This window comes from Felis catus, chromosome D1 (genome assembly GCF_018350175.1).
Source record: "Felis catus isolate Fca126 chromosome D1, F.catus_Fca126_mat1.0, whole genome shotgun sequence".
Lineage (NCBI taxonomy): Eukaryota > Metazoa > Chordata > Mammalia > Carnivora > Felidae > Felis > Felis catus.
In genome coordinates, this window is record NC_058377.1 from 2,281,563 (window position 1) to 2,296,988 (window position 15,426).

At 46.7% G+C, this 15,426-nt stretch overlaps 1 protein-coding gene across 2 annotated transcripts in view; it reads right to left on the reverse strand.

The window, feature by feature from the left end:
- The window catches only part of PDGFD (platelet derived growth factor D), a 221,306-nt gene that overhangs the window by 16,291 nt on the left and 189,589 nt on the right, over positions 1 to 15,426 (reverse strand). For both annotated transcript variants that reach the window (XM_023239055.2, XM_023239054.2), the window contains exons 4-5: positions 12,304 to 12,366; positions 8,373 to 8,571 (exon numbers count right to left, since the gene is read on the reverse strand). In XM_023239055.2, the coding sequence (XP_023094823.1) occupies positions 8,373 to 8,571; positions 12,304 to 12,366 (262 nt within the window). The remainder of the gene's footprint in view (positions 1 to 8,372; positions 8,572 to 12,303; positions 12,367 to 15,426) is intronic.

A 15,426-nucleotide genomic window follows, 5' to 3' on the forward strand; every position in this document is an offset into this window, starting at 1 on the left:
CTGCTGTGCATCACGTCATAATCCCGCTTTTGCCGTCCTTGGGAGTTTGGGCCCGGTCTTTTCATGGGTCTTCGACATCAGTTCGGTTTTCCAGGCTGTGTGCACAACCTGCTGGAGAGGCTGACACGTGGACACAGAGCTGCACTCGTGAATCCAGCGTGGGGCACCGCACCTACGGTGGGAGCCCCGTCTTCTTGCAACCCTGGCCTCACAGCCCAGGCCGGGTGCAGCGGTTCCGTGCGCGGGGATGGGTCCTGGGGCTGAGCACCGCGAGGGGAGGCGGAGGGTGGAGGCACGGTGTTCGCTCTGCACTCTGCTGAGGCTCAGGTGCGGGAGGACGGAGGGCCAGGCTGGCCTGTTGGATCCCGGCCACTGCGGCCCGAGAACCAGGCAGCGTGAACATCTCATCACACGCACGCCTGCCGCACTCGCCATCCGTGCTATGAATTACACACCCCTCCCGGTCTCACTTCCACCGTGGAGGAAACAGAGCCTCTGTCAGGTCCACAGCCACACCCGCAGTCAGTGCGGGAGCTGGACCCCGAGTCCAGGCTTTTCCAAGCCTGTGGGCGCTGGGAGCCGCAGCCCGAAGATCTGAAGGGACAGGCAGAGAGCACCTCCCCCCAGCCGTGCTGGAGCCTCCCACTGGGGGACTGCGTGCTGACCCAGTGACCGGGCTTCCCAGGCGCATGGTCGATCCCGACCTGTCATTTTCAAGACGTTGCCAATGACAGACACCCGAGCATGTGCTCCGTGCCCACACACCCATTTATCAGATTCTGCTAGAAAAGTACACCGTCCTTTAGCAAACGGCAGAGAGCCTCTGTCTTCTTCGGTATTTTTTTAAAATTTTTTTTAACATTTATTTATTTTTGAGACAGAGAGAGACAGAGCATGAGTGGGGGAGGGTCAGAGAGAGAGGGAGACACAGAATCCGAAACAGGCTCCAGGCTCTGAGCTGTCAGCACAGAGCCCGATGCGGGGCTCGAACTCACACACCTCAAGATCATGACCTGAGCCGAAGTCGGACGCTCAACCAACTGAGCCACCCAGGCGCCCCTCTTCTTCGGTATTTGAACAGCATACTGAGTATCATCTCCTTCCCTGAAGTGAGGGAACCTATGTCTGTTCACAATCTTCGTCCCCACTCCTTCTTGACCTCCTTCTTGCCCCCACCCATAAGCAGTCCATGAAAACCAATCGGAAGCCATGCAAAGAGCTGGATGGATTGATAATTATTTGCCTTCAGAGGCAACCAGTGCTGGGATTGCAGAGATCCTTTCTATAGGACAGACAAAGCCAAGACGGGCATATCTTGTTTTACTGTGTCTCGCTTGATCATGCTTTGCAGATACTGTGATTTTCCACAAATTGGAGGTCTGTGGCAACCCTGAGTCGGGCAAGTCTACTGGTGCCATTGTAAACATTTGTTTGTTTGTTTTTGAGAGACAGAGGGAGAGTGGGGGCAGAGAGAGAGGGAGAGAGAGAATCCCAAGCAGGCTCCACACTGTCGGAACAGAGCCCAACATGGGGCTCAATCCCATGAACCGTGACAACACCGACCTGAGCCAAAATCAAGAGTCAGACGCTCAACCGACTGAATGACTCCGGCGCTCCTAACTGGCCCCATTTTTCCAGGAGCATTTGCTCACTTTATGTCTCTCTGTCACATTCTGATAATTCTTAACGGTATTTCAAACGTTTTTCGTTATTATTATATTTGTTTTGGTGATCTGTCATAAGTGGTTATGAGTCACAGAAAGCGCAGATGATGGTTAGTATTTTCTAGCAAGAAAGCGTATTTTAACGAAGCTATGAACACTGCCTTGTGGACACGATCCTGTGGGACACCTGACAGACTGCAGCACAGCACATAAACCAAGCTCTCACACGCACTGGGAAACCCAAGCATTCGTGTGACTTGCCCTATCTCGGTCTTTGCTTTGTGGCTGTGGACCAACCGGTCCGGAGCCGAACCTGCGGGATCTCTGCCGTAGGCCTGTATCGTGCCTCCCAGGCTGGGCAGGCATGGCAGGGTGGTGATCCGCTTAGGACAAAGTGGAGTTAGGATAAAGCTGGGTTTCCCAGGACAGGTAGTTTCGGCAGGGGACTGCGCTCTAGGAAGAAGGCTCTTCTCCCTCAGTCCACGGGGGCACGGAGCAAACGGAGGCCGGGTGGGGGTCCCCAGTGCTTCACAGGAAGAGCCGGCAAGGGAACAACGAGGCCGAAACATCCACCACGAGCCAGAGCGACTGATGTGGAAAAGGCACGTGTGCCTGTTCCACACTTACTCCGGCTCTCCGCTGCTAAATGGAGCTTGCCGACCAACGTGAATCGAGTCACCTGCCCCGACGGGGGCGGGGCGGGGGGGGGTCACCGGGCTGGGAGGACGATGGGTCAGGGCTTCCACAAAGATGGGCCAAAAGGAGTAAACCAGGGGCACCAGGAGGAAAAGAACTAAAAGGGTCGCCGTCCCTGTGCTGACACCTCCCTCAACTGCCTCACTTGTGCCCGCACAGACGCACACGACACCATGGGACAATACGGTTTCGATTAATGCTCTCTGGCGAACCGAGCAGGAAATCCAGATGCTTACAAGTCACGTGGGTCATACACAGTGGCTAGAGTCTAAAAAAAAAAAAAAAGAGAAGAAGAAGAAGTAGAAGCTTTGCAAAGGAAACGTGCACCAAGCAAAACGGGGCCAGGGAAGTTTCTGGGTAAACAGTATCCTAGAAAAGTTGACTACCTGCTGATTAGACTTCTAAGGAGTGTACTGATTTCACAGATACTTCAATCTGATGATATCTGACCCTGATGCAGGAGGCTCTCCAGATTCCTCACGATGGCCTCAGGGAAGGGAGCGAAAGGGTGCACAGAAACATCCTGCTTCTGCACAGTGTTGTTTGAGTAATCACAGTAGGGGTCGTCTCCTGAGGGCCCACTGGCTTGGACAGTCTGCTCTCACGAATCCTCACACAACTTTGCAAGGCGGTTATAATTAGAGCCATTCTGCAGGGACTTGGGGGTCTACAAGTGACCTCCCCAAGGCCCCTGTTCTTAGGACACGAGTGAGAATTTTATCGCAAGTGTCCCTGACTCCCACTAAAGCATCCTCTCCTTTGTTCTATTTCTATCAAATTTGTGGGAGACAATTTTAACAATCACGAAGACAGCTTTCACTTGGTGCAAACTATGTGGTTCAGGAAGTTGAATGAAGCCATCCCTCTTCTGAGGTTAGAAATTAGAAAAATAAATCCATTTTGATTTAATGTCCCCAGTATCTCTGTTTAATGTCCAGAGAGGTGGTTACAGGGGGATGTTATCTCAAGACTGATTTATCTGATTCATTGCCAGGGTCAGCCAAAAGCCTTTTGCAAGTTCCTACCCAGACATCAGATAGGCAGACAGAGAAATTTCCAAGCAATCAACGTGTGATGACTTCAGCTCGTTCTAAGCTATGTTCATGTCTTAATATATTACGAGATTATTTCCCTCATCTTAAGTCATGTTTGAAAGAGCAAAACCTGTATTGTCCTAGTCGCTACACAAGAACATGATAGAGAAGCAGCAATAAGTAACTAATTTAAAAATAAAAAGTATTCTGATGTACGATCTAGAAGAACCCAGAACCAATTCAAACAGTTTGAGAGTAAACATATTTATTTCATGCTGTCCTCAGCTACTATGCCTGGTATTTACCTATAAATAGTTTTCAAATTAAAAAGGCAAGTGTTTTAGATCTTAGAGCTAAACGATGTCACGTAAGAACTCACAGAACTGGTATTGGAGCCTATGAGATGGGCTGATAACTGTCCCAGAGTTAGAACATCTAACCATTTAGAGACCGTAAAAATGATGTATTTCAAACCCTGTCACTTTGAATCAAGTTAGTATCAATATATTTGCTCCACTCACTGTGGAAATAGTGATTTTTTTTTTTTAAAGAGGAGTGCATGTCAATTTTGGCACATGCACTAAAAAAAGGCCAACTCTTTGGGGAAGAATTTACTTCTGGTAACTAAAACTGTAGTTCAAGGGGCGCCTGGGTGGCACAGTCGGTTAGGTGTCCGACTTCAGCCAGGTCACGATCTCGCGGTCCGTGAGTTCGAGCCCCGCGTCTGGCTCTGGGCTGATGGCTCAGAGCCTGGAGCCTGTTTCCGATTCTGTGTCTCCCTCTCTCTCTGCCCCTCCCCTGTTCATGCTCTGTCTCTCTCTGTCCCAAAAATAAATAAACGTTGAAAAAAAAATTTTTTTTTTAATTTAAAAAATAAAACTGTAGTTCAAACCTATTAAGTTGGGGTGCCTGAACAATTATACCCATATTCTAATGACAACCCTTAATGCTGTAACAATAGCCTTCCCCCTTGCTATCATGTGTTGGATTTTTTTCTATGACAAACACACTATCATTTGGGAAAGTCAAGTTCTCCTGGAATCAAGTAAAAACACAGATCTCTTTTACATTGTTAATCTCCATTTGTAAATCGCCTCTCAAAGCCCACTCCAGTAGAGTTTGAGACTGATCATTTCTGAATTTAAAGTCGTCCAATTTCATGCTACGAGCTGGGATAAAGAGGCACTGCCCTAAAGGTAAAGGACTGTGTTTTTGTTTTGTTTTTTTAACCAGGCTCCTTGCCCAGTGTGGGGCTTGAACTCACAACCCTGATATTAAGAGTTGCGCGCACTACTGACTGAGCCAGCCAGGCGCCCCTAAAGGATTGTGTTTTGAAGAAATCACAGCTTTCAGTTAGGCCACAATAGTTACGACATGATTATACAGTTTGTAGAAGATCCATACAGCTGTTTACCTAACTAGGGACAAGTTTGCTGTATCATTAGCATATCCGTTAGAAAAAGTAATGCAACTTGGACTTGAAACAACTTTTTTTTTTTTTTAAACTTTAAGGCAGCTTTGAGGTGAAAGTATGAGGCTGAAATTACTGGTAAAAATTGGGTTTCGGAACTGCAGTTATGTACGGATTTCGATTATCCGTGCTACCGTTTTCTCCATACCCTCTAAGAAACTTAACGTTAGATATGTTAACTTGTTCTACTATCTTCAGGCCAGAAGCTTTCACAGGCATGTCTGAGCTTACCTATTACCCATGAGTTTTAGAAGTGTAGACAGTGAGGGGCACCTGGATGGCTCAGTCAGTTAAGCGTCCGACTTCGGCTCAGGTCATGATCTCGCGGTCTGTGAGTTCGAGCCCTGCATCGGGCTGTGGGCTGACAGCTCGGAGCCTGGAGCCTGCTTCAGATTCTGTGTCTCCCTCTCTCTCTGCCCCTCCCCTGCTCACGTTTTGTCTCTCTCTGTCTCTCAATAATAAACAAACGTTAAAAAACAATGTAAAAAACGTAGACAGCGAGGTCACCAAATCTGCCTTCCAATAAACCATAGAAACAAAGCATACAGTTTTCTACCCAATATTAACCGTTTCTACTTTATTATAACAGTTCTTCACCCAGTGTGTGCGTGCTTTATTTTAGAATTATAAAACTCTGTGTTTTGCACATTCGCATTTAAGGCTCATCTTTGAGCACCTCTCTTGGGTATCAAGCGAAGTGCCCCTTTGATGAGCGTAGGCAAATCGGAAGAATGGAAATTCCATAGCTACCCAGAACTGATGTTTGTTTTTGTAAAACATCGTTAAAAAATGATCACATCCACGAGAGGGAACGTTTTTAGGAATCCTAGCAAGCTCACTCTTCATTTGACATCCAGTGGACCTCCCTTGTCTGTAACCATTTTTCTGTTCCTGCTGTTCCTTCACCGCTCCCTTTCCTCTACATCAGAATATAAACCGTGAATTTGTATTTTTAAGTTCTCAAAGCTGAGAACGACAGCTGGAATATTAAACGGGACTTGTCTTTGTGTGTGTGAGAGATACACACAGGTGGCCCAGCATCAGTGGAATGATAAACAACCAACCGGCACATTTAGAACACTGCACAGACAGTGGTGACTCACCAGTGTTAAGTGACAAAGCACAGATCTGCCTTCGAGCCGTTTTAAACAAGAGCTTAAGAAGTCAGACCTGAGCCAACAATGGAAAGAAATGTTTACTCTATCAGAAATAACTGGAATGTCACCTTGAATGCTCTCGCAAGGTTCTATCAGTAACCAAAGGCATTCTTAACAAAGCCTCCTTCATCAGTCTATGGGGTGGGTTTCTATAAACTTTGGAAATATGCTCATGCTGGATTATTAGTATCTTCAATCCACAAACATTAATTGAGCACCTAAAACATGTCCGAGGCTATGCCAAGTACCCGACATAACGGGATGAACGATGCCTAAAACGGTGGCTCTCAACCCTGGCGGCCTCTCAGGATCAATCTCCATTGGCCTCCCCCCGGGAGGCACGGGTCGGGGTGTCTGGGACTGGCCACCTGCAGCTTCTCACAGCTCCCCAGCCGAGTGGAGACGAGACCCTTAGGTCCTGGGATCTCCCATTCCCTCAGAGAAAACCCCACGCCACAATAACAGTGCAGGAGCAGGACACAGAAATGCTGTGACGTCCCAAGTCCTCCAAACGCTGGGGTGGTGGACCGCACAGGGAGGGGACGAGGGACTAGGAAGGCTTCGCCCGTGACGTGATACTAACATCCTTCAGGATTCTATGTAGCCAGAGTGAGCCAACACTTCTTGAACAAGCGCACGGGGTTGGCTGTTCTCGACGGCACCACTAACAATCATTGGAGGCCAGTGTGATCACCCTCATGGTGCCAATGAGGAAACTGAGGCACGGGAAGGCCAGGGACTCACTGAAAAAATCACAGAACTTGTAAGTGGTAGTGGTAGGATCTGAACCCAGACGCTGTGCCTCCAACACGACATAACTTCCGAGGGAAAGAACGTAATGGATTTCGATGATTTTTAAATTGTAAGAATCCAACAACCACATGTCAAGAAGAACCACCCCTCAGATAGCCGTGGTGACTAAGACCCTTGAAGACAGAGTGGGAGCTTATCATTCCCTTGTCTGACACCATGGCTCCTATTCTTCTGGAGGTTTCACAGCACCGTGAACGTTTCACTTTCCTTCGAGTTGACCGTAGAAGAGACTCAAAGACAACACCACCACAGAGACGCAATTTCTCCCCTGTTGAATCCCACCTGAGCCCCGGGGACACTGTATGAGCTACAGTGACCTGCCTATTAGGGCACATCTCTGTAACGTCAGGGGCACCGGTGACTCTCCTGCCCACCCTCGAACTCTACCTTTCAAGTATCCAGGATGTCAGACGTGAGCCATAAGCAACAGACCCAGCGGGCGGTTAACGGATTGGCCATTCCAGCCCAAATGCTCTGAGGGGCTGTGCCCACTAACACACACATTACCTGTGCCAGCTGGCCAGGCTCACAGTTCTTACAAGGACCCCTGACATTCTGAAATGTACCAAACGAGCCCTATTTTAGCTAAATACCTTCACATCTACGATGCAAACGAGGCAGACGAGACTTTGAGAGATAGAACTTTCACGACAAATTTTAGCAAATAAAGCAAGAACGTAATAGGCTGGAAATTACCATGTTATTCAAAAAAAGGTAACGACAAGATAGTTCTCTATTAATTTCATTTAAACATTCAAAGAAACATTCTCAGATCACATCACTCAGATCTACGAGGAAGATGTGGTTTTTTTGAGTTTCAGTATTACGGTTTTAACTCAAGATGTTTTCTCATGAATGCTCTTCTCCCCTCCCTTCGTTAGACTTTCCTGGAACCCCCAGTTGAACACATACCCACACTGGTGCAAACCATCCCAGGTCTTCTGTTTCTTTTTTGGGACATTTATATCCTATGAAGAGTCCAGAGTACCGAGCACACAGGAGACCCTCTTGAAAACCCCTTTTAGAGTAGACACTGAAGGGGGACGGGTGAAATCCTCTAGAAGTTCTGACCACTGCTTAACCAGGAGCCTATCCTGCTGGCTGAGTCCTGAGTGAAAAGACTCCTATCTATCAGAGAGGCACAGGAGGCAAGAAACTGTGACTCCCACTTCCTCTCTGCTGCCTACTGGCCACACAGCCTGTGCCAAATTATCTACCTCCCTTGACGGTGAGGCTAGTCATACCTTGCTTGCCGAGAAGCAAGAAGCTGGTCCAGAAGATTTTACGAGGGTTTTTTCCTAGCTCCTAACGACGACGTGTCTTTGAACCAAACCTTTCGTAATCGCATACACACAACACAGTTTGGGATTAAACACGGAACTTCCTTAGAAGGTATTGTGGAAAAGGTATGTGATAAATCTGGCAGGAATCCTCTCATTTTAGTGAGTTAAAAAGATTCCATTTTTTCGCCCTCGCTGAGTACTGCTATCTATGTTCCTATCGGCTTACAAAGAACCTCCGGGGCTGCGTCTCTTACCTTTTGACTTCCTGTCATGGTAGGACCTCCCTCGATAATGGGGGGTTTCCAAGTAGAGATTCTCAAGGTCTTCTCGCCACGATTCTGGATTGAAGTGCTTCAGCAGGTCCTCCACGGTATCGAATTCTGCGACTGTTTTGTCCAGAGCGTCCGCAGTGAGAGTGGGGTCCGTTACTGATGGAGAGTGATAGGATACCCCCTAGGAGTGACACACAGCTCAGTGTACTCAGAAAAAGTCCAGTGCTACGAAATACAACGGTCACACAACTACACGGGAGGAACATCGACAGGCTTTTGATCCTAAGACGTTATGTGCGTAAATATCACGTGAAAGTGCTCTGCCAGAGTCTTGAATGACACCAACTGACTGGGAAGTGAGTCATTCACAGTTTTGCAAATCACAACCAGGGAGGTTATAAAAGTTCTAGTTCATCTGAAATATAATCATTACGAAGGTATTGACTAAATGGCAAGATCAAAATGACACCATCCCATTTCTTGGTTCAAGGTCCCAAATCATCCATGTTGGCATCAACAAACAACGATTAGGATTTCAATTCTGAACTCCTTCCGTGGCAACTTTGGCAGAATCCATTCTATTCCCCCATGTTTAGCCTCCATGTCTCCCCTGCACAGGTCACCTGGCATGACAGGGGTTGTGTGAGCGGGGTTTGAATGTCCTCTGGAGACAATCTGATACATTGTGGTACTTTAGCCAGGTTATTTACTGTCAACAAGGATAGTTAGTCTTCACCAAGACTGGGAGATTCTCACGGGAAGCACACATATATATTTTTAAAGTGCTGTTGCTTGCTAGTGATCCCAGCTGTCGTTAAAATATTCTCAGAAATACTCTTTAAATAGGGACTACAACATCACGGGGAGTCTGGAAGAGATCACACATTTTGCCATGGGTTATGTCCCCACAGAAGTTTCCAAGCACTTACTTCACTAACCCTTGTATAATCTAGAGGCAAATGAGCCATGATTCAAACATCTCTGTAAAGATTCATGACCCATTAACGGGGAGACAGAGAGCACAGAGTCTCAAATGGTTTCAAAGTGCCTTTAAAGAAATTTCCAGACAAATACGACGCCTCAAGGGCAAACATCTCCTATCACTTCTGGAAAAGGGGAAATAACAAAAACCTTTCGGGTAATGTTGTCTCTTTTTAGCCAGTCAAGGTCCGAGGTGTGTCAACAATGATGAATGACCGCCTGCCTCCAGAGGAATGGTGGTCCCTCTTCAGCAAGACTAAGGGGTCTTGTAAAAGCACGAACCTGCCCCTGGTGCATCTTAGGAGTGGTTTTCAAATAGGTCCTGTAGCGGAAAGGGGGTGGGGGGAGGTGGAGTTTGGGGAACAGGCAGCGAGACCTGAGCTCCGCTGGTGAAGGTAGGAGGCCAGCTCTCTAATCCAGGTGTGTGTGTGTGTGTGTGTGTGTGTGTGTGTGCTCATGTGGGTGTGTGTATGAGTGGGTACGTGTGCATGCATGTGTACATACATGTATGTGTGGGTATCTGCGTGCGTGTCTGTCTTCCTGTGTGTGTGCGTGTATGTGTGGGTATGTATGTGCGTGTCTGTGTGGGTACACGTGTGCACGTGTGTGTGTGGATGGGTACGTGTGCATGCGTGTGTGCATGTGTGTGTGCATGGGTGTGTGTGTCTGATACAAACTGCATCCCGGCTATGCCACATCATTCCTGTTTCCATCCCTCCTGGCATCAGGTGCTAGAGTCAGATATTATGCTTCCGTATCAAAATTTCAAATTCCCATCCAACTTTGTATTATCTGGATAATCTACAGTCTACCTGGCTCAGTTCACCAGGTGATTTACATTTAGCTTTGCATCACGGTCTAAAATCCAAAAATTCAAAAAGAGCTGGCCACATTGGGGTACAGGGCAGCATATAAAAGCTTTGAAATTAAAACGCCTCCCTCTTTTCTGAAACCAAAGCAGGAACACAAACGAAGCCATGCTCATGCACGTGGAAGGAAGCCTCTTACGATGGACCTGGGGGGCTCCGGGCAAAACGTTTCCTGGGCTTGCTCCTGACTGTGCCGAGAGCTTGTGTGTCCCTAGACATCGCTTCAGGAGAAAGCCCCGGGTGGGGGCTCTTAGTCCCTGAGGGGGATGGGAATCTAATGTCTCCCAACATTAGTCTGAAAAGCAGGTCTGAACAAACCGTAGGTAAAATGTGAAACCGTCCTCGTGTGACAGAAACACCAGGTTAGGAAATGAGGTGAAGGACGACTAGATGACCTCATAAACCCACCGGAACATTTGTATTTCTGGGGTAATCGTTTAAAAATTATTTTTATGGGCGAGAACTCACCGGGTATGCCCCCTCTCCGTGGCACCGTAGATCTGATTTCATTACAACCGAATGACTTTAAAATGTTAACCATTTATAAAAAAAAGAAAAATGCCCTGAAAATGATAAGCCATTCGAGAAACACAAAATATGGCTTATACAAAGTTCATGGCGGGTCCAAGGGTCTTACTCCTATTCCAGAAGGTTCCTGAGAACCAGAACGCTGAGGGACACGACGCTGGGTCCCTGCCATTTCCAGAGGGCTGAGCAGCACCTGGCCTTGGAACTGGGCCCAGAAAAGTGACCAGGGGATGCGGACCCAGCAATGAGTTTCTGGAGATCCTCCCGATGGATGGCACAATCTTGCTCTCAAGAGGACCCGGGTTATCCTGAATTCGCTAAGGGTCCCTGAAGCATGTAAGCTTCCGCACTTGGGGCAGGAATGTCTACGCCTCTCCGAGCCATCACGTGTACGATGCTGGAGAAGCCAGAGGACTTGACAGAACAGCACGCTGGGGTCCGGGGGCAAAAGCGGCCGCCGGCATCCACTTGGAACTGCCAGTCCCAGAATGCCACCCGGCCAAGCTTTCCACCGAGCCTGCTCCCAGGACTAAGGTATCACCTGCCTCGGTTCCATTTTCGCCTGCCTGACAACGACTCCTGCACTCAGCTAGGTTCAGAGTGTGCATTCGGGACTATCACAAACAAATAAAACACTCTCAATATCGCCATTAGAAGCCTCACCGACCTCCTGCATGGGTCATGTTCTAGTCCAGTGGACACGCCAGCTGAACGAAAGAGCCACAGAATCCATAGCTAAGGAAACCCTGCCATCTGAAGGAAGTTTGTCAAAAATCCCCCAGAGAGCAAGGGATAGTCCATCACATGAAACAAGAATCAACTCTGACTCGGCCGCACAGACCCAGGTGAGAGCCACGGGCAGGCTTTCGCCACGCTTTTGTGCCGCTAATGAACACCTGCATTTATGACCTTGTATTTTACTGCTACATGGGTGCTACTCACAGGACTGGCAAAAACAAGGTCTGTTCTTTCTGAACAAAGGGAAGTAGCTTACAGAGGAATGACTACATTCGCGGGGAAGAACATGGGGGTGTGGACCACGTTACGGTTTCAGGGCGGGTTATGTTTTATTTCCCAGTCAGAGGGTACATGCCTGGTTTGCACTTAAGCTATCTTGCTGTAAACACTGGGATTTCTCACATCTGAAAAGATCCCTGAAAAGGCGAAGGTTCCAAGTGTCTCCTGGATTATCCAGAAACACTCTGGCAAAATTCCCCACTTGAGCCTATGCCACGGACCAGTCTGATGTGTCTGCTCTGCCTGGACGCTCCTCTAGCTGGAACCTTCCGCTCTGAAATGGATAGATACTGAAGTCCTTGTCCGTGCCTTGTTCCTGCAGTGGGTACTGGGGTTTCCTGGCGCGTGGCATCGCCCGCTATAATCTACGTGAAATGGTAGAGCTCATCGCGACTGCAACATGGCTTCTGGTGAAGCTAAGAGATCCTTCCACAGCTGGAGCTGTTCTGGGCTTGACCTTAGCTTCCCCATCAGTTTTTTTTTTTTTTTTTCTGGCAACAGAAAACTAAATTACTTACGGAGATAGAGCTAGTGACGGACTCCCAGTTGGTCTCTGAGGCTGCTGCGGGTTGGAAATCTTCCTAGAAGGCAAGAAACATCCATGTGAGTCCATCAGACCTCTGTTTCATTCATTATGTGCACAGTTTCAGTATCTCGGCCATCTAAAGCTTCTTCCAACTAAATGACAACAGAAATGAGGGTACCGTCTTGCTGGACAGGTCACCATTTGTCTTAGGCACCTCTCCTCAGGAACCCTTCTCATTCAAGACACGGACATTTATGGACATAATGGATACAGTCACATTCACTCATAAGGGCTGGTGAAGTGGAAAACGTGCAGACAGGAGTTCAGATTTTAACTCCGTCACCTGCAGGCTGTGTGACCTCAGGCAATCTACTTAACCTCTCCGATCCTTCTCTTCCTCATCTGTAAAAGGCTGGTGTGGGATGCTCCAAGAAGAGGGTAGTTTTGAGAGCTGCATGCACTAATTATGTAATTATAACTCGCACTTAATAAGGTGCCTCATAAAGAGTAATAACAGTCATTATCAGTATTGTTTATCTGGTTTGAACTCGGTTCTGCATCATGTTCAATCCTGCCGACTGAGCTGGTCTACGGTATCAGCGATCTTTCCAAAGATAAATTAACCGACAACGGGCCATTCCTGACTCTATCAAGAAATGTCAGGCAGAACGGCAGAGGAAGGAAATAGCTGTGGAGTGACAAAGTGCTACCCGAGGAAAGAAGGTAATGGGCAGACCTGAGACAGTTATCTCAGAGAAACCTCAAAGGGTTGGTGACAGCAATGGATCGTGGAGAAAGAAACTTCTCCTAAAAGACAAATGGGTCTCCAATTGGTGACTGTCTTGCTAATTACTCTAGCAGCAGTAACTGTAAAAAACAGAGTGGGAAGGAAAGCTGATTCTACCATTTTTACACGTCACGGACGGTTTCTTGAACCTGCTAAAATAAAGTGAGTCAGGTGAGGTCTCCTAGCCAGACGAGAGAGTATGTGAAGATGATGTTGAGGAAAATTCTGATACCCAAATCTGCCAGTTTATTTACCCAAGTATACTTACTGAATGAGAGCTAAGTATCAGGTCTAAATTTCATTAACATCTTGAGGAGCTAGAAATGCACATGTTAATTGTTCATGATGGGACTGGTTTATGTATAAATGCCTGTGTTAGAAAAATTTAGTTGTTTACTAAGAGAGAACTAAGTCAAGCGTGGGGTTCAAGGAATGAACATCTATTAAAAACTGGCTAGATGTCATTATTCTGGTCTCAACTTCAGGAAACGTGAGACAGAAAGAGAAATTGGGTCTCTGCACTCTGTAAGACAGGATTCTCATAAAAAGGACATGGAGATCCCACAGGAAACGGATGCATGCAAACAAATGAAGGTTGGTATTTATGGAAGTCTTCTGAGCAGGTGAGCAGGTGACGTTGGGCAAGAGAGACAACAGCTTCTCCATGTCTTGAAGGGGCTCCTGGTGGGAGGACAGATACCAGGTAGGATAAGTACCTGAGCAACCCTCACATCATGGGATTTTCATTTTCATTCATTCATTCAATATTTGCTAATCACCAATTATGTGATACATTCTAAGCAGAGGGTAGAATCACGGAACTAAGAAACGACACCCTCCCTCCAGGATGTCAAAAGGTAAACACATAAACGAACAGGTAAGTAACACGTGCAATAAACTCATGTGGGACCTGAGAAGAAGTGGGCTTAGAAAAATCTGACCCAAGGTGACTCTTGAGCTGAGTCTTATAGACTCAGGTAAGTAGATAAGGGAGGAGAGCATCACTTGTAAGAAAGGTGGGGTACAACACTCAAGGAGAGACTGATGTCTAGACAAGGGTGAGGAACATACACAGAAAAAGTTGTTCCTGGGGAAAGTTAATGAGTCCTGTTGGGCACGGCATGTTTGAGGTGCCCATGCAACATCCAGGCAGAGATGTTGAGGAGGCCATTTGCTAAAGGAGAGTGGGCCATGTGAGGGAGACCAGGACTTTGGAGAGAGATTTGAGAGTCACCAGCACAAAAATCCAGTGATGGGTTATGTTGACCATGCATGAAAATCACAAGAGCGACAATCTTAAAATCTTGCAGCTGGAAAGAAGTTTACTATTATCTAGTGCAATCTTTTCATTTTAACGATCAGAAAACCAATTCTCAGAGACATAAACGGTATGGGTGTGCTCCATAGCATGTGGCCAACTTCTTGCAAAGCTAGGAGCACTTAGAACTCGTTTCTAAGTACGAGCTGGGTGATGATCTTTCACATCATTGTAGCTGGCTTGGATGAAACGGTGTCCAAAGGGAAGTTAAAAGAAAAACAGGAGAGGCATAGAGCAGAATATTGGTGGAAGCTTCTATGGGGATACCACTGAGGTATTCTTAGTTAGATTTTATATCTATACTTGCTAAATTCTGTGACTTCAATTTCCTTCATTTTCTTGCATAGGTATATGGTAAAAATGTTCTGTTAAGCACTTTTCAAATATAAAGTGTCTTTATGCCCACACACCTAGACAAATACTACACAAAAACACTTTTCTCTTCTTTACTGTCTGGGCTTCAGGATTCCAGCTAAAAACTTTAACATGTAAAAATGACAGAGGATTTCATTAACCTCCAGATAAAAAGTAAATTTATCTTCTCTTAGCAACATGATTATGAGACACTTAAAAGAAACCAACCTTCTTTTAGGTTATTTCAAAATTTGCCATTAATTATAAATGGCATATTTAAAATGAGCTTATAAAAAGGAAAAATGCCTCTCCAAGGAATAAAATGTAGAACCTATGAATTTTAGAGCTGAAAGGTCAGTCTTGGCAGGGGAAGGAACATAACCATTTGCTGTCTAAATCTATCCTTAACATGATGATCTCCTCCACCATAATCTCCCAAGGCCGGGCTTCTCAGTCACTAGCTTTCTCCAGGCTACACTGTCTCCAGAGCCCAGAGTCTGTACTCCACAGGATGGCCACGGTGGCCTTGTCTTTTGCCACCTTACTGAAAAATAACTGACATATAACGCCATGTAGGTTTAAGGTGTACAAAAAGATGATCTGATACATGTATATGTTGCTAGATGGTTAACACGAGAAGGTTGGTTAACACACCG